A 26,627-nucleotide genomic window follows, 5' to 3' on the forward strand; every position below is an offset into this window, starting at 1 on the left:
TTTTCTTTTTGTCTTTCAATTTAACTTAGGAAAATAACTTCACAACGTTTTTGCATTACATGTGGTTAAAAAAAGTGGTTCCAGAATTTTCTAAAGTAAAAACTAATTAAAAGTCTTTCTTTGGCAATTTGTGACTATCATAGTGAAGAATTTGCTGTGATGGCATTTCTAACCCCCCCCCCCTAACAAAAAAGTAAGGAAAATATGGCTTCTGAATTCCCAACCAAGTGTTTTTTGTCTGTTTGTGTGATGCTGACATTACAGGTCAGTTAAAAAATTTCTTTTACATGCGAATATAATAAAACAGCTTATTTGATTGATTAAAATAGTTTTTATTATGTAGTATTACACATATCCATCGTTACAAATAACGAGTTTTTCAAATGATACACAAACATATTCAAAAGGTTTCTAAATCATTGAAGAATGATTTCTTATTTTGATGAGAGATTAATAAAAACATATATCCAGCAGAAAAGGTTCAGCAAAGTATCTTCATGTTCTTAGTCTGCACTTTCGGTATTCATGAACAAAGGATTCACATCTTTCGAAGGAATTGTTCACCTTCAAATAGAAAATAATCCTCCGAGAAGGATGTTGCTGAATTCCATAGGGGAATGAAGTTTCTCCATTCAATGGTTGAACTACAGATTGCACCAAAAATAAAGTTCAAAATCAGCAGAATTTGAGAAAAAAAAACTATAATCTATACATGTTGTGCTTGGCGAAAATTTTCAAGCGAATGTACAATAAATTTTCACACCAAGAAGCGATAACTCGCGGGAATGAAACAAATCGAAACTGGAAATTCCACGGCAGCACAGAACGACTATCAACAAGGCTTAGTTTCAGCCAACCCTTTTTTCCTTACTGCAAGGCACTTCAAAGGACACTTCGAGACTCATGCTGGATGGCACGGATGAAGTTTCGCATGTCAGCGCTAGTCAGGCACAGGAAGATGATGTCGATGCACGTCAACGGCAAAGGAGACAACTTCCGGGAGAGGAGGTAGAAGCACTCGAGACACCGATCGGCAAGATTCCTCCTCTCCTCGACTTGCTTCAGTTTCGAAGCGAGGAGGTGGCCGTAGACGGGAAAATCCCGCACTGGGCCATCACCGACCGAAAGCCGTCGGATCACTTCATTGGAAAGACACGGGGCGATCCTGGATGCGGGTCGCCTGGCAACGTGGTAGAAGGACAGCCTGGATCCCTCCACCCGGGAATCCCTCATCCTTCGGATCTCGGCCTCTCGCACCGAGAGCAATAGGATGCAGCGCTCCATCTGATCCGGTGGAAGCTTCATCTCGTTCCAATCTATCGCGATGCCTCTGCAGGCGTACGTTGCGAGGATCACTCCCCTGACGTCGTAGTGATTTTCTCTCAGAGCGATGTGCAGCGGATACCTTCCATCGTCAGCTTTGACGTGCGGACACACCCCCCTCGACACTAACTCTCTCGCTATCTGCACAGAACCCCTCAGTGCAGCGTAATGCAGAGGGGTGCGCCCCTCTTCATCCGGGCTGTCGAGTGCAGAATCGGCCTCCAACAGCGATCTCGCTGCACATTCATGTCTCAAGGCCAGGGCAGTGTGCAGGGGCGTCATTCCACGAACATCCTTCAGACGTGTGTCTGCACCACTAGCGAGCAACTTCTGGATGATTCCGACGAGTCCCCTCACCGCAGCGTAATGCAGAGGGGTGAATCCGAGTGCATCCTGGATGTTGTTCTCGCCGTCTACATCCGCTAGGAGCTCTGCTGCTGCCTCATTCCAGCACCACAGAGCCAAGTGGAGGGGTGTCCTTCCCTCTTTATCCGTGGCCCGGGTGTCGCATCCAGCATCCAGTAGATCTCTCATCCTCTCCAAGTCACCATCCCCTACTGCTCCATGCAACGCAAAGGAAACAGGTGCGACCCGATGTCTCCTAGAAGAGAGAGTAGCATAGACTAATAATAAGAATAGACCGAGCTATGGCAACCCTTTTGCTGCTCATAAACCAAACCATGTGACTGGTGGATATCCTAGCAACAGCGGGCGTCGATCGTAGCACACGATCAACGCTCACGAGAAATAAAATAAATAGAATTGATGGAACACGGAAGAATGATTTTTTATGGAGTCCAATTTGTAAATTTGTTATTCTAAGTTGTAAATATTTTGTTAATATAGTGAGTTTTTCGTTTAGATAGTATTGCGCATTTTCTTTAGCCAATTTCAATAACTCTCTAAGCAATTAAAGATGCAAGCGCACAAAATAAATCAGCAAACGGTAAGATTTTTACCTACAATTTTAATTTAAGATACCCGATTAGTATATTTTTGCGTTGACGCAAAACGTTTACGCCATTACGTTCACGCCAACGCTGACGTAGCAGTTCCAAATGAAATAAAAGTTTCTGAAAACTGTGATCAAAAACTAATGCCAAAATTATGCATAACTAAAAGAAAAACAGTTCAATCTCTGCACCTGGAAAAAAATTATAATGAAAACACATTACGTCTTAAAATACATGTCGAGTGCCAAACTAGAGATAATCCTGCCATCTAGCAAACCATGCCGCCAAAGTTTTCATCGAGCCTCCCACTAGCCACATGATGTATCCATGAACCAATTTTTTCATCAGCAAGTCTGGGAAAGCTCGGTCTACTCTTATTATTAGTCTATGGAGAGTAATTCCCTTTAACACACATTCGACTTAAGCTCGACACCGTTTACCTTCTTTCTAAAAAATCACACTCTGAAAACACTGACGAGGAACGCCGCCCGCTTTGTCTGGTGGTCAGAGTAGTACGACTACGATCGGGTTCGAATCCAGGATCGGGCATGAATGTACCTTCTCTCTCATGTCCTAGTCCTTTCTTTGTGTGAATGTGTTGTTGTGCTGTGAATGGTTGCCTACCCTATACTGCCGTGTGCAGGTAAACGGCAGTATCTGCAGAAAAGAGTTTTTGAGATATTTGAAGAAACGCGTTTTGGATTCAATACTAACAAAAGGGGAAAGTTGAAATTAGACGGCATTTTCGCGCCTTTTTTTCAGCGGAAACCAAATAAGCGAGCTTGTACTATAAAGATAACGTACAATAGATGACAAAAATGCAAAAAAATGAAAAATTTGTAGTTACTGCCCTTTACCTGCACACGGCAGTATAAACTAGCACTTGTGGCATGTGGGTACTGTGGAAGTCCAGACTTTACACCAAACTACGATACAAGCGAAACAGCGCACCCGAAATTGCCAGCTTAGCTGCCACACGACAAAAAACAACCGACGAGAAACGAAAACGATCGGGATGACGTTCGGAATGGACGTCTTGCACGATTTTCAAACTCATTTTCAAATGAAAGAGCCTGAAAAACTACGAGTACATCGAAAATGACCAATTAAACTGCAATTAGTAAGCATTAGTCATAATCGAAACACGCTTTAAATTGCTATGACGTCACGGACTGAAGGAGACAGTGAAGCTTGTCATCACGGGCAGTGACTTCCCCCAACATACCGGTTTCCAAGCGTACTTTAGCAGCAACATTATTCAAGTTTTTAAGGAAAGCTTTTTTTTAAAAGGATCGCAAAACCAGCATAAATGAAAGAAAACGAGGTGTGAAAAATATTTGCTGTTTTCAGAAAGCAATATTGTTTTTAAAAAAATTAAAACCTGGTAAAAAATGAAACATAATTTTTCAAATAGGCATATCTTTCAATTTTTCGACTGCGTATTGTTTATTTGTATGGTATTTTGAAAACATGTTTTCGCAAGAACTAAGAGTTATTATTGCTTCTAAGATTATCAGAGAAAGCGAGTGCGTTATAAGCGTGTGGAGGATTTCATTCCTTTTTAATTTATATAAGCCCAGGTAGCATCAACTCATCGGATTTTGCTCGGCCCGATCATCGACTCCTCCTAAACTCATCGCGTAATGCACGCTGATATCGTTGTAATCAGAATCCGAGAACGGTTTTCGATGAGCTGTTTTTTATCGGAAAAGTATATCCTTACGATCAAATTTTCCGATGAAAATTTGCCGAGCTGCATTTCATCGGAAAAAGAGATCGTAACGATAAAATTTTCCGATGAAAATTTGCCGAGCTACATTTCATCGGAAAAAGAGATCGTAACGATCAAATTTTCCGATGAAAATTTTCCGAGCTGCATTTCATCGGAAAAAGAGATTGCAACAATCAAATTTTCATTGCCGAGCTGCATTTCATCGGAAAAAGAGATCGTAACGATCAAATTTTACGATGAAAATTTTCCCAGCGAAATTTCATCAAAAAACGAAATCGTAACGATCAAATTTTCCGATAAAAATTTGTTGAGCTACATTTCATCGGAAAAAGAGATCTTAACGATCAAATTTTCCGATGAAAATTTGCCAAGCTACATTTCATCGGGAAAAAAGATCGTAACGATCAAATTTTCCGATGAAAATTTGTTGAGCTACATTTCATCGGAAAAAGAGATCTTAACGATCAAATTTTCCGATGAAAATTTGCCAAGCTACATTTCATCGAAAAAAGAGATCGTAACGATCAAATTTTCTGATGAAAATTTGCCGAGTTACATTTCATCTTAAAAAAAGTAGGTCGTTTAAATTTTCCAATAAAAATTTTCCCAATCTAAAATTTTTGGAAATCTCCCAACTGTTAAAATAGGATAAGTTTTATTATTCGAATATCCGACTGTTGATCAAACGTAAGGCTATACGGATCAAAATTCAGGGTTGAGAATCGGAGGAGAAATGACTGAGACTTTGACTCCGAATCCGACTCCTGGATTTTGGAAGGGTTTACTCCTATTTGCAGCAAAATCAATTCAATTTTAACTCCACGATTCCAACCCTGATTACCTCACTGGAATTGTGAACAAAATGAGACTTCGACTCTTGAATGTTTCCTCTCTATCTCCAAAACAATTCCACTCCGTTCAATTTGACTCCCAAAATTACTGACTCCGACTCGGTTTGCGGGCAAAATGATCGACTCCGACTCTTCACTAGCTGGCGTCAAAAGTATATTCACTGAATAAAATTCTCACTTTCCGTTCAGAAATCTGTCATGGCCTTGCCACCCGATAGATGGCGTCACAAATGATTTTCCATTTAATACATTATTTTCCTCCTTGGACAGCGCATTACTTGTCTAATGGTTGGCACATGAATCTCGTATTCCAGAGGTCTCGGGTTCGATTACCGGCTAAAGCGACTTAGATTGAACTCATGAATCACGTTCATCAAAAGTTTTTTAATTAGAAATTAAATAAACAAGTTATTAAAAAAATTAAAATATATTAAATAATCGTCACAAATGACGTCATCCGAAAATACCCCATCCTGAAAGTTTTCAAGATGGCGGAAGGGTCACGTGATCATCCAAGATGGCGGACTCCCCTTCCCACTGTTATTTTTTCTCCCTCCTGCTTCTTTCTATATCGCAGTTGTTACTACTTCTCATCGTATTTTCATCCTAAATTCATCGCCTCGAACAGCACTGCTTATATATTGCTCCAAATCTCATGGTATTTTCATCCAAAGTTCATCGCCTCGGAACAGCACTGCTCGTATATTGCTCCAAATCTCATCGTATTTTCATCCTAAATTCATTGCCTCGGAACAGCACTGCTCGTATATTGCTCCAAATCTTATCGTATTTTCATCCAAAGTTCATCGCCTCGGAACAGCACTGCTCGTATATTGCTCCAAATCTCATCGTATTTTCATCCAAAGTTCATCGCCTCGGAACAGCACTGCTCGTATATTGCTCCAAATCTCATCGTATTTTCATCCTAAATTCATTGCCTCGGAACAGCACTGCTCGTATATTGCTCCAAATCTCATCGTATTTTCATCCAAAGTTCATCGCCTCGGAACAGCACTGCTCGTATATTGCTCCAAATCTCATCGTATTTTCATCCTAAATTCATTGCCTCGGAACAGCACTGCTCGTATATTGCTCCAAATCTTATCGTATTTTCATCCAAAGTTCATCGCCTCGGAACAGCACTGCTCGTATATTGCTCCAAATCTCATCGTATTTTCATCCTAAATTCATTGCCTCGGAACAGCACTGCTCGTATATTGCTCCAAATCTTATCGTATTTTCATCCAAAGTTCATCGCCTCGGAACAGCACTGCTCGTATATTGCTCCAAATCTCATCGTATTTTCATCCAAAGTTCATCGCCTCGGAACAGCACTGCTCGTATATTGCTCCAAATCTCATCGTATTTTCATCCTAAATTCATCGCCTCGAACAGCACTGCTTATATATTGCTCCAAATCTCATGGTATTTTCATCCAAAGTTCATCGCCTCGGAACAGCACTGCTCGTATATTGCTCCAAATCTCATCGTATTTTCATCCTAAATTCATTGCCTCGGAACAGCACTGCTCGTATATTGCTCCAAATCTTATCGTATTTTCATCCAAAGTTCATCGCCTCGGAACAGCACTGCTCGTATATTGCTCCAAATCTCATCGTATTTTCATCCAAAGTTCATCGCCTCGGAACAGCACTGCTCGTATATTGCTCCAAATCTCATCGTATTTTCATCCTAAATTCATTGCCTCGGAACAGCACTGCTCGTATATTGCTCCAAATCTCATCGTATTTTCATCCAAAGTTCATCGCCTCGGAACAGCACTGCTCGTATATTGCTCCAAATCTCATCGTATTTTCATCCTAAATTCATTGCCTCGGAACAGCACTGCTCGTATATTGCTCCAAATCTCATCGTATTTTCATCCAAAGTTCATCGCCTCGGAACAGCACTGCTCGTATATTGCTCCAAATCTCATCGTATTTTCATCCTAAATTCATTGCCTCGGAACAGCACTGCTCGTATATTGCTCCAAATCTCATCGTATTTTCATCCAAAGTTCATCGCCTCGGAACAGCACTGCTCGTATATTGCTCCAAATCTCATCGTATTTTCATCCAAAGTTCATCGCCTCGGAACAGCACTGCTCGTATATTGCTCCAAATCTCATCGTATTTTCATCCAAAGTTCATCGCCTCGGAACAGCACTGCTCGTATATTGCTCCAAATCTCATCGTATTTTCATCCTAAATTCATTGCCTCGGAACAGCACTGCTCGTATATTGCTCCAAATCTCATCGTATTTTCATCCAAAGTTCATCGCCTCGGAACAGCACTGCTCGTATATTGCTCCAAATCTCATCGTATTTTCATCCTAAATTCATTGCCTCGGAACAGCACTGCTCGTATATTGCTCCAAATCTTATCGTATTTTCATCCAAAGTTCATCGCCTCGGAACAGCACTGCTCGTATATTGCTCCAAATCTCATCGTATTTTCATCCTAAATTCATTGCCTCGGAACAGCACTGCTCGTATATTGCTCCAAATCTTATCGTATTTTCATCCAAAGTTCATCGCCTCGGAACAGCACTGCTCGTATATTGCTCCAAATCTCATCGTATTTTCATCCAAAGTTCATCGCCTCGGAACAGCACTGCTCGTATATTGCTCCAAATCTCATCGTATTTTCATCCTAAATTCATCGCCTCGAACAGCACTGCTTATATATTGCTCCAAATCTCATGGTATTTTCATCCAAAGTTCATCGCCTCGGAACAGCACTGCTCGTATATTGCTCCAAATCTCATCGTATTTTCATCCTAAATTCATTGCCTCGGAACAGCACTGCTCGTATATTGCTCCAAATCTTATCGTATTTTCATCCAAAGTTCATCGCCTCGGAACAGCACTGCTCGTATATTGCTCCAAATCTCATCGTATTTTCATCCAAAGTTCATCGCCTCGGAACAGCACTGCTCGTATATTGCTCCAAATCTCATCGTATTTTCATCCTAAATTCATTGCCTCGGAACAGCACTGCTCGTATATTGCTCCAAATCTCATCGTATTTTCATCCAAAGTTCATCGCCTCGGAACAGCACTGCTCGTATATTGCTCCAAATCTCATCGTATTTTCATCCAAAGTTCATCGCCTCGAACAGCACTGCTCGTATATTGCTCCAAATCTCATCGGTATAGGGAGCAAAATTCATCGGATTCCGATGATGGGATTCTACTATTGCCGATGAGATATATTGGAGCAATTTCCGATGAAAACTCATCGGAATCAGATCATCGACCGATCAAAGTTTGATCCTATTTCGATGAATGGCGGATGATCGGCCGATGAGTTGATGCTACTCGGGAGGCGTTCTTTTGATGAGCGATTGAATTATTTACGAGTCATCACAAGACATCAAGCTTTTGAGTCGCGTTGGAAGAGAAGTTTCAGCACGGGGTATCAAGCGAGAATCAACTATAAACGCCACAAAAAATTGTAGCGCGGGAATGCCACAAATTTATCTACAGAATGCAACATCCAGCTCTGTTTTCGATCACGTGACTTCGCGTCACAGTGTGGGAGCTCTTTAAGTTTTTTTAATGCGAAAATTTAAGGTTATACGCAAATTTTAATGTTGATTTTTGAATTTTATTATGATCGAATACGTTTAGAAAAAACATTTTCAAGAATCTTATTTTCCAGCATATAATCCGCGGTTTATCTGTTAAAGAAGTGTAATTTTAATGAGATGCAGATTATCTGCTTCCGTGGATTATCCGTGTTTTTTTACTCAACACTAACGTATCGAACCTCAATGTTTACAACAGGATTCACCAACAGAGACCAGTGCACTGCCTGTAGGTTGTTTATTTTACATAGCTCTAATGTTCCTCTTACACTAGGGGTTCTCAAACTGGGTGCCACAGCAACCTGGTGTGCCATGGTAAGAGGCAAGGAGTGTGTGTGTACAATGTATGTTACATGTCCATGTTATTAATTGTATGTTGGGTTTGCCACATAAGGTCATATAGACCAATAAGGCAATCCACCTGTTTTTTTGATTTAGTATACTAAAGATTCACTAGAACGTGACTTTATCATCATCAAAAAGCCTAATTGATGGTAAAGCATTATGCTGGGCAGTTTATAATAACCAGGCCAAACTTATTACAGAAGACTGATGTATAAATTTGTTACTTTTTTTAAAAGATATTATGTTTCTGTAAGTTTTGCTTCAACATGGCTCAGTGCAGATTACTAGTATAAAAAAGTTGCATATTGTTCTCTTAGCCCAATTTGTGTAGCCGATAAATTTCCAAAGATATATGTCGAATTTTTTCCCTGTGATTTGATAACATAGAAAAGTAGATTATTGGCCGAAGGCCGTGGTTAGCTTTCTTAGTTTCGCTCTGGTGTCTTTATAATATCCGGTGTCTATATAACACCACAGCATCGGGTGGGGGATATGATCATATGCTGCAGATATATGCAGAGTTGTGTGCATAAGTAACAAAAAAAAAAAAAAAACTATTTTGTCCCAAATATGACGATTGATCTTTCTCCTTTCCATGGAATTTCTAATAATGTTTTGAAGTTATCAAATGTGGTTTACCATAATTAAAGACTATATCAATTCATTTTAGTTTTATAGTACTTTTCAGCGTTTTTGTCTTCAACTTTGTGTCGAGTAATCTTTGCCCCGAGTTTTCCATATTACGGCCCATGTAATGAGACCAAATCGCTTTTCGTTGCTAAAACTGCTGAAAAACAAAATTGAAACTTAAATTTCCACTTAGTATTATTTTTTTCTTAGTTTCTATAAATCACAGTTCGTGATTTTTTTTTTTTTTTTTTTTTTTTTTGACTTTTTTTAAGAAACCAAAAAAGTCGGATTTTTTTAATTCAAATCAATTTTTTTTTAATTTCTGAAAATCTTCAAAAAATTGTAGTTATTAATTACTTTACCATTTAAAAACTTAATATATTTCATTCAGTAGATAAATTCATTCAGTTTACTTTTTAAACTAAGATAAGTTCTCTTGACTATTCAATACATTTTTAAGATTTATAAATACGCGACAATTATGGTTTGCAATACCCGATCAATACCAGTATTGGGTATTTTTAAAACGTAATATCGGTATACGGAACTTTCAAATACCGGTATTAATACCGGTATTTGAAATTTCTGAATAAATGCTTGAAAACATATTGTTTCGTTGCTACATTTCATAATTCTGCACAAAAATTGTACTATTTATGAAAACTTATTGTGAACAAATATAAAATGAAGGAACAAATGTCATAATAAAAAATCAATAACAGTAAAAAACATAATGCATCTAGTGAATTGTCTCTAAACCTGGAACTCACTTTAGTGCTCAACTCTCTTACAGTTGAAAATACTCTTTCTGAATTCGCGCAGATCGGTGGTACTGTTTGCAATGTGCAAAACACCTCCTCTAATTGTCTAAAAGTCCTTCATTTTCAAATAATTCGGTCTCTTGCGTGTTATTTTTGGATGAATTCTTTTGTGCGTATGTGAGTGTGTTTCTTTTGTATTGAGTGTATTATTGATATTATTTTTTTAATTTACGGCTAGTTGTAATTTCTTTCCGAGAGATGATACTTTTTTAACATCAACATCATTGTCTCTTGAGCAGGAGAGATTTGTGTTTGCTTTTCATTGCCCTTTTGCTTTTTGGTTTGATATTTACGATAAACTTGACTAAATATGATCTTGTTAGTTTCTCTTATTTGTTTTGGCCTTCTTTTCAAAATTCTTCAATAGGGAAGTTGCAACCTATTAAATGTTCATATTTTGGCTATTGGATAGTGTTAATTGACCCTCAAAACTAAAAAATTCACCATCGCCGATTTTTAAAACACCGTGATTGATTTTTAATGAATTTTTAAAAATCCACGCGCAAAGGTGCTCTCTTCTGAAACGTCACGAGCCTACGTAACAGGGCACTAATGGGCAGCCTTCTGCCGAAGATCCCTTGTTTTCGCTAGGGACATTTTGAGCGCGCTGACATTTTTATTTTTTAGAAATTCAATAATCCTTTTGAACACACTATGGAGGCCGGATTCGTTAAAGCACAATCTAAATAATCTTCCTCAAGTAACATCAATGATGATATTCGAATATTTCCGAGAGGATGAGAGGTTTAATGCTCCAGAAACGCGAGGAGATAAGCCTTTTACGTTTCGTCTTCAAAGTCGAATGCACGTCCTTCGGTTTCTCCCCTATCGGAAGAGCGCATGCCGTCACTTCCTATGCCATTTGACGTCACAAGCGCTTGAACTTTAAAAATTAATTTAAAAAAAACTACTTATCGTATCGCAAAAATTTTTTCACCTATGATATTCACACATGTTACTCTATCATATAAGAATAAAATTGAAAAATTGAAAACTTCCCTATTATAATAATGTAAATATCTGAAAATATGTTTTAATTGAATATGCTTTACCCCTATGTAAACTTTCAAGGCACTATACAATTTCTAAATATTATCTTGCCAAGAATAAAGCCTAATAGAGAAACAAGACAACAATCCAATACTGGTGACAACAAATTACCATTTGTTATACTAACATGAAAAAGTTTTTGTCGACATTTAGTACAGTTGAGACAAATAATTAAAAAAGAAATCATCAAGTATTGCTGCAATTGATGGTTGGAATAAATTGTCCAGGGTTCGTACTCAATTTCTGAAATAAAATAAAGGAGTTTCGAAGGAGTAAAATGAGATTTTAAAGGAATACTTTTGGGCTATCCCTAAATGTTCTCACACTTCGTTTTCGACAGATTTGACGCCCTTCCCCCTTTGTCACATTTTGCCTTACTCCTTCCCTTGTCACATGTCATATTTTTCATAAACATATTGCTATAATAACTGTATGATGTCACTTTTTGTCACCCTCTCTCTTCCCCTCGTCACAATTTCATGAACCCTCTTTCCCTCAAGGCATGACATCACTTATGGATGACCCTTTTTGCAATATCATAACTTCAACTTAATAAACAATTGTTTTTTAACACAACCACATAATATAGTATATCCTCTTGTGTATTTTTAAATAATAATTAGACAAACTGACTTTTGCTGCTGAGAGTGTGAAGCAACAATCATAAAACTTGAAAATAACAACCAAGCACCATTTCAGCTTGTTTTACTTCACTTATGAAAAGTCTTAGTCGTCTAATAATACAGTAGAAGACCATTATGACGCCGACCTGTATAATGCAATTCTCTATAAACTGCACAACTTTTCAGAAGTAAACAATAGGTTTTCGAAGCTTAAAAAATCCCTCTGTTTTGCTTTGCAAAAATAAAAATTTTTAGGCAAATTAAATTTTGAAAGTTTTTAATGTTTCCATCTTAATTCAAAGCTTTTAGATTTAAAATTAGTACTCATAGTAAACAGAAAATACCAGATGGCTCTTGAAAATGCAGCTCTTATGCAAACCATGAAGCTAGCAGAAGTGCAGGATTTTGATTGTGAAACATTTATTTGTGAATAACTAATTGTAGTGCTTTCATACTCATTGCAGATAAAACTCATTCTGAAGTGCTAATATATAGGTATATTCTGAATGTTAGTTTCAAAATTTATGAAATGATCTATATAATGCAAAAACCTGTATAACGCAAAAGCTCTGGTCCCAAGGTGTGCGTTATAACGGTCTTCTACTGTATTTTCACCTTCAACATTAATGACTTCGATGATCATTTTGCAAATCACATCTTCATGAAAAAAATAAATATATACGAAATTACTACATTAAAATCGCCTTTATGACAAAGTTAAGTTGTCGATCGAAGGATTTTAAGTAACTATCATAGAGGAATACTAGCTGCGTTGCCCGGCATTGCCCGGTCTACCTTGAAAATAAAAATTGTGTCAAGTGACGTATATTCAACAATCAAGCGTAAAAAATAAATAAAAAATAAATCATGATTTTCCTCCAAACAATGACGACAGATATTAAAATACTTTTAAGAAATTAAATCCAGAAAGATGGATTTAAAATGCATAACCATGGAAACACAAAATAAACTAAGTTTAAGGAATTAAAATGCGAAAAAAAAAATGGTTCACAATTTGAATGGAATCAAGATTTCTTAAACTTGATTTAAAAAGGCTTGTCACTTTTTTTCCTTTTGAGATAAAAGCTTATTTTTTCGACCATAGGTCGAGTTAGATCTGGAGTAAAAATGGTCGCTTTTTCCTATGGCGTCAAAAAGAAAGCTGTGGGACAATTCCTTCACTTTTTATTGATTTATTTAATGAAGAAAGTAGTACCTAAATTTCAGCTAAGTCTAAAACAATTCGAGCTAAAAACGCAAATAACTCCCGCCGTAACAAAGTTAGAGCATTAAAACAAATTACGTAGAACGCGGAAAATTCTACCCTTTCTAACGATATGTAATATTAATATGTGCAAGTAATTTTTCACCCCATATTTAAAAATTTATGTGAAAATTGGACGTATATTTGAATAAAAAAAGAACTATTCATCAAATTTTATTCGAACTAGTTTACAAACCTTTTCAGGACTTAAAGGAACAAATTGTGAAAATCTCAGCGCAATCGACCGGGTAGTTCTTGAGCTTTGCGGGTTCAAACACACAGACTTTTTTGGGGACTTCATTTTGTACTATGTAGAGATTATGCAGTCTTGAACCAAAAAAGAAGGAGTATTGAAGGAGTCAAAACCAAAATGAAGGAGGTTGAAGGGCCCTTCAAAAAAAATTTCCTAAATGAAGGAGTATTGGAGGAGTTTTGAAGGAGCGTATGAACCCTGGATCTGGCTGTCATTCAGCTCGTCCTGGACACGTTGACTCGAAAGAGCCACATGTTGGTTAGCAGATCTATGACCTCTCTGAACCACGCCTAATCTTCGGCCAGTAATTCTTTCGATTCTAAATAGTAGTCGAGTCTTCTCACATCTATTTTCTCCATAGCCGTTCCCACTACGCTAGTTAATGAGATCGCTCTATAGCTATTAAGATTATCAAAGTCTTTATCCTTCTTATGTATAGGTATAATGATACAGTAGAAGACCATTATAACGCACACCTTGGGACCAGAGCTTTTGCGTTATACAGGTTTTTGCGTTATATAGATCATTTCACAAATCTTGAAACTAATGTTCAGAATATGTCTCTATATTAGCACTTCAGAATGAGTTTTATCTGCAATGAATATTAAAGCACCAACATTAAAATTAGTTATTCACAAATAAATATGTTTCACAATCAAAAGAAAGTGCATTATCCTGCACTTCTGCTAGCTTCATGGTTTGCATAACAGCTGCATTTGCAAGAGCCATCTGGTATTTTCTGTTAACTGGAAGGTACTAATTTCCATTTGAAAGCTTTGAATTAAAATGGAAATATGAAAAACTGTTTCAAAATAACAATTTTTATGTTTGCATAGCAAAACAGAGGTATTTTTTTAACTTCAAAACCTATTGTTTGCTTCTGGAAAGTTGTGCGTTTTATAGAGATTTGCGTTATATAGGTCGGCGTTATAACGGTCTTCTACTGTAGAAGATTTCCAGTCAGCTGGTATGATGCCGGTTTTCCAAATTAAATTGAAAAAGAGTCAGAATGGTTTCAAAAGCTCTAGGTCCAAGGTGGACAAGGCAAGGGGACAAGACAAAATAATCTGTACAAATGTACAGATATATATTTTGAATATAAACTTCAAAATTTTTGAGATGATATATATAACGCCAAAGCCTGTGCAACACAAAAGCTCTGGTCCGAAGGTGTGCGTTAAACTAATTATTATTTGAGCAAAAAGTAAAAATGCTTTGCTTCATTTTTGTAATTGAGATATTACTTTCTTATTTTGCAAAAAATGGGGCCATTGCATTCATCAGCCCCGGCTGGTTCAATGGATCACTTTTTATGTCTGGGATTAGCGGACCACAGCCAGTTTTGAGCCCTGTGTAACGTGGAAGTTAAACAAGATTAGATCTGAAATACGTGAAATACACCGCCAGCTCAGTCATTTCCAGCCGAGGACTGCAGTTTCATGCTTATTAGCACTCATCAGCCCGGCATAGGAAAGTGACTGAGCCGGAGATGGAAAACCTCTTAAGGAAGCCAAGAGTGCCAAACAAACATACTGGTAGCTAGTACAGAATTAGCACTGACCAGACGAGTAACCGAAGAAATGGTTCGGTTCAACTCGAATTTTGAAGGCAAGGCAGGTATATTCAGTAAGTTACCGCCCTATAGCCAGGGCTAAGGCAGAAATACGTGAAATATACCACCAACTCAGTCAATTCCAACCGAGGACTGCAGTTTCGTGCTTATTAGCACTCATCAGCCCGTCATAGGAATGACTGAGCTAGAAGTGGAAAACCTCTTAAGGAAGCCAAGAGTGCCAAACAAACTGGTAGCTAATACAGAATTAGCACAGACCAGACGAGTGACCGAAGAAATGGTTCGGTTCAACTCGAATTTTGAAGGCAAGGCAGGTATATTCAGTAAGTTACCGCCCTATAGCCGGGTTAAGGCAGAAATACATGAAATACCCATCAGCCCGGCATAGGAAGGGTACTTCGGGCTGATGAGTGCTAATAAGCACGAAACTGCAGTCCTCGGCTGGAAATGACTGAGTTGGCGGTGTATTTCACGTATTTCTGCCTTAACCCTGGCTATAGGGCGGTAACTTACTGCAGGGGCGTAGCTAGGGGGGGGGGTTTGGGGACAAAACCTCCCCCGAAAAGTTAGTCTCAAAAAAAAAAAGAGAAAAAGAAGAGAGAAGAGAAAGAAAAAAAAAAAAGAAAAGGAAAAAATTCCAAGCGATTATACATATATATATATATATATATATATATATATATATATATATATATATATATATAGGGCATATTCCAAGGTATTTTTGACATTTATGTAGAGTCCGTAACATGACCTTTTTTGCCATAACTTTTTAATTTACTGTTTGATTAGCATATTATTTTATTTTGATCTTTTCCCACCAACACACCAGCTCAGATTAAAATAATTTGCAAATCAAACGGTAAATTAAAAAGTTATGGCAAAAAAAGGTCACGTTACGGACTCTACATAATGTCCAAAATACCGTGGAATGCCCCATATATATATATTATATATATATATATATATATATATATATATATATATATATATAAAAGAAGTAACCGGGTCTAGCTACGCCACTGACTTACTGAATATAGATTAGATCTGTACACCAAATGGGAATGGAACCCCAAGACCTCCCAAGTTAACACTTTATCCCCATGCAATGTCAGCTTCTGATGCATGGGCTCCACTCTAAAAATTGGCCAGGACTGAAAAGCGCGTGGCTCCATTTCGCGACACCAAAATGTTAGCGCTTAGTTTGTTTGATGTTTTAGACATATATAATAATGCTAATTCTTGATGCTGTAACTATATAGTAAAACCAAATTGTAAGATTAAGTAAAAATTAAAACCTAAATAAAAAATAACATAACATTGTCCCAGATTTTTAATAAATTACAATAAAAAAACTTACTATTTGCTACTGCAGAAAAAAAGCTTCAGATTTTATAGTTCATGTTACATAAATAGTTCATATTTCATACAAAAAAATAGTAATTAAAAAAATTCAGGTATGAGATTCTTGGCTATAAGATGCATTGTGATAAAAACTTTAATAAAATTTTCCAGATTAAGATAAGAATGGTTGAAATCAACAGATTGAGTGACTTATTTAATTATTTTTTAGGGAAAAAAAAACAGCTCATCATTTTAACTTTAGCAGATGGCCCAGTTTATTGTCCTCAGAAGAATAAGACCTTTTTTGAGAGTGAGAGATTCAAAAGTAAAGATTTGTTTCACCTATAAAAATCATTTTGAACATGGAAAAAAAAAAAAAATTCGATGGCCGAAATTTTTGAAAAGACGGAATTCCGTCCCTTGGACGGAAGTGTGGCAACCATGTTCTGATGATTCAACAACATACAACTTACTTGGAGGGCTGTCCTTTGCAATCTTGGGAGTGGCGCTTTGGTGTTGACGGCAGCTCACCATTTGCTTCACGATCACTTCCCTAGAACAGAGGTAACACAGGGTTCTTAGGAAAGAGAACATACAGTCGGACCTTCGTATATCAAAGTAGCAAAGTGTCGGAAAAAAATTCGATGTGTAGAAATTTCGATATATAGAAACGATCTTATTTTATCCTAAAAGTCTCCTAAAACATTAAAATTAAAGCTAATTTATACGCGTATGAAACCCAATTTCTAATTTATACGAGCATCGGATTAAATACAAGTTAATAATTTAAAAAATACAGTCGAACCTCCATATATCGAACTTCCACATATCGAAATATTCTATATATCGAAATCCCAGCAAATTTCAATGTTCATTACGTAGAAAAATTGTTTCTATATATCGAAAAAAATTTCGAGACATTCGTAGATTTTTTTTTTCCACTTTTAACTGTTTGTTTCTGAAAACTGAAGGTTACGGAAGAAAATTACGTTCACCAAAGGTTGCTACGAAACTCATAAGGAATCTGGGGTTGAGGGGTGTGTAGATAGGTCGTTGTTTCATTCTGGAGTTCTTAAATTCCCTCAAGTTTATTTCAAATCTTAGTTTTAACCAGTAGCACTGTAAAATCAGTTTCAAGTTCTCCCTTTTCTCTGCTGATTATCATTCCTAGCCTTTTTAGCTTCAGTAAAAATCATTCAAGTTAGGTAGAATGATTTTTTACTTTTCTCTCGATTACGTTGTCAAAACGAAAATCCCCCTTATGTTGCGGATCAAGTTGAATTGCCGAAGAATGAAGATGTATAAAAGCGCAAAAGTGTGTAATTTCTGTTAATTTTTTAATTCTTAATTTCCATTTAATCCGATGCTCGTATAGATTAGAAATAGGGTTTCATACACAAAAATTAGCTTTAATTTCAATGTTTTAGGAGATTTTTATGATAAAATAAGATAATTTCCATAAATCGAAATTTCTATATATCGAATTTTTTTCCGGCAATTTGCTACTTCGATATATAGAGGTCCGACTGTAATAGAAATAACATATTTTTGCGCCTTCATACATCGCCATTCTTCCTCAATTCAACTTGATCCGCAACATTAGGGGATTTTCGTTTTGACAATGTAATCGGGAGAAAAGTAAATAATCAATCTACTTAACTTGAATGATTTTTACTGCAGCTGAAAAGACTAGGAATGATAATCATCAGACAAAAGGGAGAACTTGAAACTGATTTTACAATGTTACTGGTTACAACTAAGATTTGAAATAAACTTCAAGGATTTTAAGAATTCCAGAACGAAACAACGACCTATCTACACACCCCTCAACACCAGATTCCTTTGTAGCAACCATTAAGAAACATAATTTTCCCCCCTAACCTTCATTTTTCATGAGACAAACAGTCTGGGAAGTGGGAAAAAAAAATCTACGAATGTCTCGAAAAAAATTCGATATAAAGAGAATTTTTCGATATATAGAAACAATTTTTCTATGTAATGAACATAGAAATTTGCTGGGATTTCGATATACAGAAAATTTTGATATGTGGAAGTTCGATATATGGAGGTTCGACTGTATTTGTGATTCGCTACAGTGGCGGATCCAGCCGATTGTTTTGGGAGGGGGCCATCCGAAAGTTTCGAACAAACTCCGAACTCACCAGAAATTTTATTAAAATGAAGTTTTAAAAACTCAATTTTCGGGGTATCGAGACGTTAGGTGATAAGGTGGATTTGGGAATCTCTCTCAAAAATGTTTCAAAATTTAAATTTCCGAGTAATTTTTGAAAATTAAGAGACTAAAAACGCATTTTGTCTATTTTTGATGATGTATGGAGAAAGCTCAGGTTTTGGGAGCTGACCCCAAAATACTTTTTGAAAATAAAGCTTAGAAACCAAAATATTCTGCCAATATACATTGAGAAGTTAGAAGAGGAGGGGTGCTCTTCTAGCTCTTCAGCTGTCCAGCCTAAAAATGCACCTTTAGGTAATGTTTGCTTACATTAAAGAAAGTGTGAAGGTGCTTTCAATCCTTCCTTCCTGGAATTATTTTGCCTTTGAGGCTCTAAAAATTCGATTTTTAATTATATTTATACATGTTTTATAAAGGGATGGAAGATTCGTGAGCTCCTCCAAAAAACTCCTTAAAAGCTATCATCACGATATAAACTAGGGAGGGGGTCCTATCAAAAGTCGTTTGTAATTGAAGTCCCAAAAAATTTCATTTAATTTGCTTTTAAGCAAGTTAAGTCATAAGAGCTGGATAAGCAAGTTTCGGTTGACATTTTTTTCCAAATAAAAGACTTAAAATGCAATTTTTTGCTACATATCAAGGCATCTGTGTAAGGGCATGGGAAAAGGGGGTTCTCCCCCTAGTTTCGAATTAAAGCCATAAAAACGAAAATTTAGGCTCTCTTTGGTCTTGTGAGCAATAGGTATACTCTGAGACCAGCAGTATTTAGAGGTCGTCCAAGTGTTTGTAGTTGGAATCAAGAAATGATGTAAAAGATGGAGAAAAATTTTGCAAATAAAAGTTTTGTTTTGAGGATAGGGATATAATTTATCTCCCAATTAAGGCCTATACTTCTTTTTCAGTAAAACACATGTGTTAAATTTTGTTATCGTCTCATAATATTTTTTCCTTGTTTTTTCTTTAAAAAATTCCTACAATCACAAGGCTTTGGGAGGGGCCATGGCCCTCCTCTAGATCCGCCCCTGATTCGCTAACAAAACAAACACTAGTTAAAAAAATATAAAACAGTGGCGTAGCCAGGGGGGGTCAGACCCCCTCCGAAATGACTAAGTATAGATACTGTCGGCCCCGCTTAATAGAACATCGTTGGTTCCAAGAAATATTATTCGATTAAGCGGGGAAATATTTCTTGTCTTTCTGAATTGACAATATTTGTTTTAAAACCTAATAATACTAAATCAATAGCTATATAAATGAAGTAATTAATATTATTGCTAAAGCATTTTTTGAAATCTGTATTAATAATAAAGCTGAAAGTCTGTCTGGATCTCTGTGACGTGCATAGCGCCTAGACTGTTCGGCCGATTTTCATGAAATTTGGTACAAAGTTAGTTTGTATCATGGGGGTGTGCACCTCAAAGCGATTTTTCGAAAATTCGATTTTGTTCTCTTTCTATTTCAATTTTAAGAACATTTTCCGTAGCAAAATTATCATAAGATGGACGAGTAAATTAGGAAATTATCATGACATGGAACCGTAACATGGGAAGAGCGAATAAACATAGCAAATCGGCGAGAAATTCATCATCCATTATTTGTAAATATACAGGCGAACCAAATGACTATTTGAATTTCTACTCCGGGCAAAGCCGTGCGGGTGCCGCTAGTAACTTGAATAAAGAACAAAATTGTTTAAGACTCAGTTTACATGTATATTACAATTACAACCACGTGTGAAAATTATAAAAAGTAACTCACTACTAGAGGTATGAAATCTTTATTTTGGCACTTTTTTTTGAGTACATTATTTTTTAAAAAAATTAACTTGTTCAAGGTTATTTTTTGAACACTTTTCTGACTCCCTTTTGCCTCTCCTCTTCTACCGTGTTTTGCATTTAATATTTATCAATTTACTATAGTCTAAAATGTGTACACTTCTTTGTGTTATTCAATTATCAACTGTGCTATCATTTTATTTTTTGGTATGGCAAAAAAAAAAAAGAAATTTTACAGACTAGTGGAATCTTTTTGATGGAATAGTGATGTGGATCGGGTAAATACCCAGCGGGTGGGTAAATATTTTTTGGGTATTTACCCAAGGCCTGGGTAAATACCCAAAAACTGGGTATTTTACAAAAAAAAAAAAATGCAAAAAGTGAATGGGAAATTTTTTTTTCAATCCAAATATAAAATAATTGGTAAAACTGATACATACATATGTATTACACAGGTTGTAATATTTTTCATTGAAAGACTTGATGAAATTATGAAAGAAACATATTGTGTGAGCCAAAGAATCTTTCTTTTCAATGTCAAAATTGAAGAAGTATTAACAATTCAATGATGAACTTCAGGATTTCAAAATCACAAGCTAGGTTAGACATTTCCAAAATGAAAAAAAAAAAAAAAGAAGCATGAGGGATGTTTGGAAGAATAAATTAAGAAGTTATTAAGACACTATGATGTTATTTATTTATTTTATTGCTGTTTAAGTGATAACATGGCAAATATAGAAACAGTTTTCACATTAATAAGCAAAAAAATAATAAAAATATTGTTTTCTGTTGCCTTGCTCATTTGCACTTGCTCCCTAGTACTTCATGATTCATTCAAACTATTTTTAATACATGGAATTAGTGATGTAGGGTGGGAAGGTAAATAATTTTTTTGGTATTTATCCGAAGGTAGCGTATAATAAATCCCCTAGTACTTGTGCATTTTGCAAAAAACATTTAGGTGGTATCAAAATGTGATGATTTTCTTTTTAAAACATAAACCGTAAAATGAAAGATTAAAAATATAAAAATTTAGATATTATAATTTTTTTAATTAAAGGCTTAGTAAAATTTTATCAAAAAAAAAAAAAAAAAAAAAGAAAAAAAAACCTCAGAATTTAGAATGAACTATTCTAAAACTTAAATAGGATGACAGGATAATTTACAAGAGAATTTTGATATAATTTTCGTGAATTTGTCTTTGCCGGTGGTAAATGATTATTTCCACACCAGGCATTTGTATTTTCATTACATTCTCTCCCCATTTTTTATCTTTTCAAAATTTGGCTGCCGCTTCAAAGTATGCATTTTTTGGATTTGTAGTGCATTTGCCTAACTATCCATTTGTGTTGCTTCCTCGTTCTGATACTGAATGCTTTGAGATTTCCAATGCTGATGAGTTCAATCTCAAAGCAGCTTTTCTTTTTCTTTGGCTTTGTTTATATATTTTTTATACCCCCCCCCCTTTTTTTTTTAAATGCTTAATTCCTTTTTGTTATTTGCCATTATATATACATGAACAGCAGAATACACCTGAACACTTGAACTAGGTTTGAAGGAAAGTTCTATAAAAGATATAAGTAAATAAATAGTAATAATAAATTGGGAGCGACATTTTGTTACATTTTGATGTAATGCAGGGACTTACTACTGGGTTATAAAAGATTAGGACCTTAAAAAATTAATGTTTGCTTTTTTTTGTAACCAGTTAACCTTTTTACGTTTTGTAGAATGGCTTTTTATATCTGAAATTTGGCTATCAACATTGATTAGGCATAATCCAACACATTTCATGTGAATATCATATTAGATTGCTAAGTTGTTTCACACAATTATTCTTTAAATATGTGATCAAAATACAGTTTCTGGACAAAAATTTATTGTTTTGTATATGGTTGGTTATTTATATATATATACATAGTGGAATACATACAGAAAAGTATTTTAGTTGAATATAAATTTTTGAAATAAATACCCGGGTAAATACCCATTTTGGGTATTTACCCCTAAAAATAAATTACCCGGGTATTTTACATCACTAAATATGAATGATGTTTCTCTCGCCTTTTGTCCGCAAAAAATATTAATTTATATTTTTACGCCAGTTATCATTCTTACTTAATTTATTCTCAGCATTATTTAATTTTTTTTAGCAAAAATATCTGTGAAAGCTGATCAATATTATTCGATTATCCATGGAAATTATTCGATTAAGTGGGGATCTCTAACATTGCGTCTATGGGGAAGTATTCGGTTTCGGGGGATCTTATTCGTATAAGCGGGGTATTTGTTTATCCATCACCCGATTACACGGGGCCGACAGTATACGATTGAAGAAAAATGCATTTTGTTGAAAACTAGAATTTTACTCAAGTAAAACAAATGGAACAATAAAAAATAAGCATATTTATTTCTCTTGTATCATTGAAGTACAGTCGGATCCCGCTACAACGCGATCCGACTTACGCGAAATGGCTATAACGCAAATTTTTCAAGAGTAATGAATTTTTTAATGCGGACACAAATTACTCCTTGCAACATGAAATTTTTTGGAAAAGAGTGGCGGAGAGTTAGAATGGGCTTCGTTGACACTAAATACTGGTTTGGTGAATGGACTTTCATCCCTTTAGCATCACTGAAAGTGGAAGTTCACCCACTGTATTAGCATAAACAACGCTTTGCTTTAGTTGATACAAATAACCGCTCCGATTCTTAACTTTTTTTTTCATTTTGCATATGAACGTTCATGAAATACAGTCTGATGACATTCTGATCCCGCTGCATAAACCTTCTTCATTTTTTAAATTATAAATATATTTACTATATCGATATTGTTAAGTGCTATAATAATGATGTAGTGTACATACTGTAAGTACCCCATACTGCGTTATTTTAAATTTCTCTCCCCCATTAATCATTGATTTTGTGCTAAATTACAGAATTTTACGTCAAATAATAAAGCTTTTTCTAAAATACAGAAAAAGTCGGTTCTTCGTAAAAGATATTGCAATATATAGTTAATAAATGGTTTGAAACAATATGAGGGGTGTTTACAAACGTTTGAAACAATTGGGTATGCTTATAAAGAATTACTAAACATACCTTGTTCCACAACGCGAAATTCCGACTTACGCGAGGTGTCTTGGAAAGCATCCCTCGCGTAAGTCGGGACTCGACTGTAGATGCTAATTCTGAGAATATACCTGTTTAGAATCTAACTAAAGGCACTTCTCTGTCTAGCTCCCCCCAAATTTCTTGAAATTTTGTCCCTGTGTAGGCTTTTTGGGGAAGTGGGGAATCTTATTTTGCATTAAATTTTGCTGCTTGTTTTAAATTCAAAACCATTACTTCTCATTAATAAGAGTTAAATAAAATCTTCAAAAATTAATTTTGGTTATTTATAAAAAGATCTCCATATCAATTTGTCAAATTTCCTTGCCCCCCCCCCCCTTCCCCAAATAACTTCCTGGCTACGCCATTGTTGTAAAAGGAAGGTTCCTTTTCCTGTAATCTTAACTAATAATAAATCTGAAAGTCTGTCTGGATCTCTGTGATGCGCATAGCGCCTAGACCGTTTGGCTGATTTTCATGAAATTTGGCACTAAGTTAGTTTGTAGCGTGGGGGTGAGCACCTCGAAGCAATTTTTCGGAAATTCGATTTTGTTCTTTTTCTATTCCAAGTTTAAGAACATTTTCCCAAGCAAAATTATCATAAGAAAGACGAGTAAATTACCAAGTTATCCTAACGTGGAACCGTAACATGGGCAAGCCAATTGGCGAGAAATTCATCATACATTATTTGTAATTATACAGGTGAATCAAAAGACCTTTTAATTTACTACTACAGGCAAAGTTGTGCGGGTACCACTAGTAATTTATAAATCAACAGATGAAGGAGCAGAACTATTTTATTTGTATATTTTTATTCATGTAACTCATGTATAAGTCTTTTCCATTTTTCATATGCCTTTTCACTAAAATAGACCCTAGAGAATTTTCTTGCAACACATTTTGTACAATGTGTACACTTGTACAAATCAAGGTTGGCAAGGTTTTGGACACTATGGTAAAAACCATGGTAAAAATCCTGGTTTATACCGTCCTGTCCAAAACCCTTGTGTCCAAAACTGTCCAAAAGTGTACAAAACTGTGTTTTTAGAAAAATTGTATTTTGTGAAAAAACATTAAAAACAGAATAAAATGTATTAAAGTAATGCTTTAGATTGAACATTTATTCAATGTGAACATTCAACTTATTTGTGCAGCTGATTTTAATCTAGTTACGTAGAAATTAAAATCTTCATTAAAAATTTTAATTTGTACGCAAGTTTTTTTTTTTTTTTTATCATTAACCAAATTTTTTGACATTTATGCATGTGTGCAAAAGAAAGTGTTCAAAATATAGTTCAATAATTGACTCAAATGCAATAAATTACAAACTTTTGTAGTTACAGAATGTATTGTATTAAAAATATCAACGAAAAAAAGAATATCACAAGAATTTTATAATTAAGTGTTTAATCATCAATTTCTTGTTCTTTAATCTGTGATTAAAAAAGTAATTTTTATTAAAACATTATGTAAAAATTATTTGCAAAAACCATTAAAAAAATTTAGCTTTTTTTTTTTTTTTCACCTCAATATTTATTGCACATTTAATAACATTCCTTTGAGTTATAAATGGAACTGAAATGAGTTGTCTTGGTAGTGTTGTGTATTTCTTTTCAGAATTCTACCAACTGTTACATAAGGAAGTTTTTATGTACTAGTTACTGGCATTTCTTTGAATAAAATATTTTTTAAGTGAAAATTTGGAGAAAAATATTATCAAATACTCATTAATTAAACCTCATTAATATCTATATTTATGTATTATGAATATTGCATTAAAACAAATTGATTAGATTACACCCCTTTAGCTTCAGCGTAGTTTTGGACAGTTTAAGACAGTTTCGGTCACTTTTGGATAGTTTTAGACAGTTTTGGACGGTAAAAACCACCTGTCCTGTCCTAAACCAGTTTTGAACAGTCCAAAACCCAACCCTGGTACAAATAAGTTACAATTTCTATTGACATTTGGGGCTAATTCTGGCTCAAATATTTCTTGAGCAACATTCAATAAACCGAGCACAAGAAAAAAAGTTATTTTTTACAAATAAGGTTTTTTTTTGTAGTTAAATTCTTAAAATCCTGTTCTTTTCTTGTTAAAAATAATTATAAAGCCCGATCCTGCGAACCTGAATATTAAAATTAGCAGAATTTTGCACATTAGTGGAATAATCACGCATTTTTGTAACTCGTATGAAATTAAAACTTTAACTATGAAAGTAATTACACATTAAACAGTTAAATCTCATCAAATTCAATCGAGTTTTCTACATCAGTTTTAACGCTGCATAGAATAAAGTTAGTTCATAATTTATTCCCAACCTACTTTGAGTAAAGATAAGGTACAGTAACACCTCGTTATATCATGCTTTTCGGGGGGGGGGGGCAAAGAAAAAGCGCAATCTATCCGAAAGAGCAGCTATAACAGAGGTCATTAAAAATAGTTATTCATACAACATACAAGTAAATTAGCATTTGTTCATCTTGACATGATTTTCAAATGGTTTTGATATAGTTTGCGAATGTACTGTCACACATATTAAAATTTAAATAAGTCTAAAATTTAAGTCAGGGTTCATACTCAATTTCAAAAATGAAATGAAGGAGTTTTGAAGGAGTAAAATGAGATTTTGGAGGAGTACTAATGGGCTGTCATTATATATATATAAATATCACACTTTTTTTTCAACGTATTTGAGCTCCTTCCCCTTTATCATAAAGTGTCACACTTAAGCGTCACTCCTCCTTTTGTCACATGTCACATTTTTTATAAATATACTAGCTGCGTGCCCGGCGTTGCACGGGCTACTTAAAAAATGAAAGAGATGTCCAATTGATGTTTTTGTATTACTCTGGCATCAGTTTCTAAAGCGCTAAGGAGTAAATAAATAAGCGTAATGCAAGGTTTGCAAAACAACAGTAGAGCATATTTTTGGCAAAAATCTCTTTAACGTTAATCATAGTTATCAATGATACAAGTAATGAGTATTTTCAATAAGCACAAAAGATGAAAATATATGCATTATCAACTATAATCTGTGCTCACGTTAAAATGAATTACATCTGATAGACTATATCTGAACTATATTCAGTAAATTACCGCCCATTAGCGGTATATGGCGGTGTATTTCACGTATATCTGAACTATTTATGAACAATTACCATCAGCTTTTTACATAGAATGACAGATACTTTTTGG

At 35.3% G+C, this 26,627-nt stretch overlaps 1 protein-coding gene across 1 annotated transcript in view; it reads right to left on the minus strand.

Moving 5' to 3' along the window:
- Nucleotides 1–348: 348 nt before the first annotated feature.
- LOC129232485 (ankyrin repeat and protein kinase domain-containing protein 1-like) overlaps nt 349–26,627 on the minus strand; it is a 33,735-nt gene continuing 7,456 nt past the window's right edge. The window contains exons 3-4 of the mRNA XM_054866630.1: nt 16,825–16,904; nt 349–1,924 (exon numbers count right to left, since the gene is read on the minus strand). Coding sequence (XP_054722605.1) covers nt 883–1,924; nt 16,825–16,904 — 1,122 coding nt within the window. The 3' untranslated portion in view covers nt 349–882. The remainder of the gene's footprint in view (nt 1,925–16,824; nt 16,905–26,627) is intronic.

The sequence above is a fragment of the Uloborus diversus genome, unplaced genomic scaffold (genome assembly GCF_026930045.1).
Source record: "Uloborus diversus isolate 005 unplaced genomic scaffold, Udiv.v.3.1 scaffold_12, whole genome shotgun sequence".
Taxonomy (NCBI): domain Eukaryota; kingdom Metazoa; phylum Arthropoda; class Arachnida; order Araneae; family Uloboridae; genus Uloborus; species Uloborus diversus.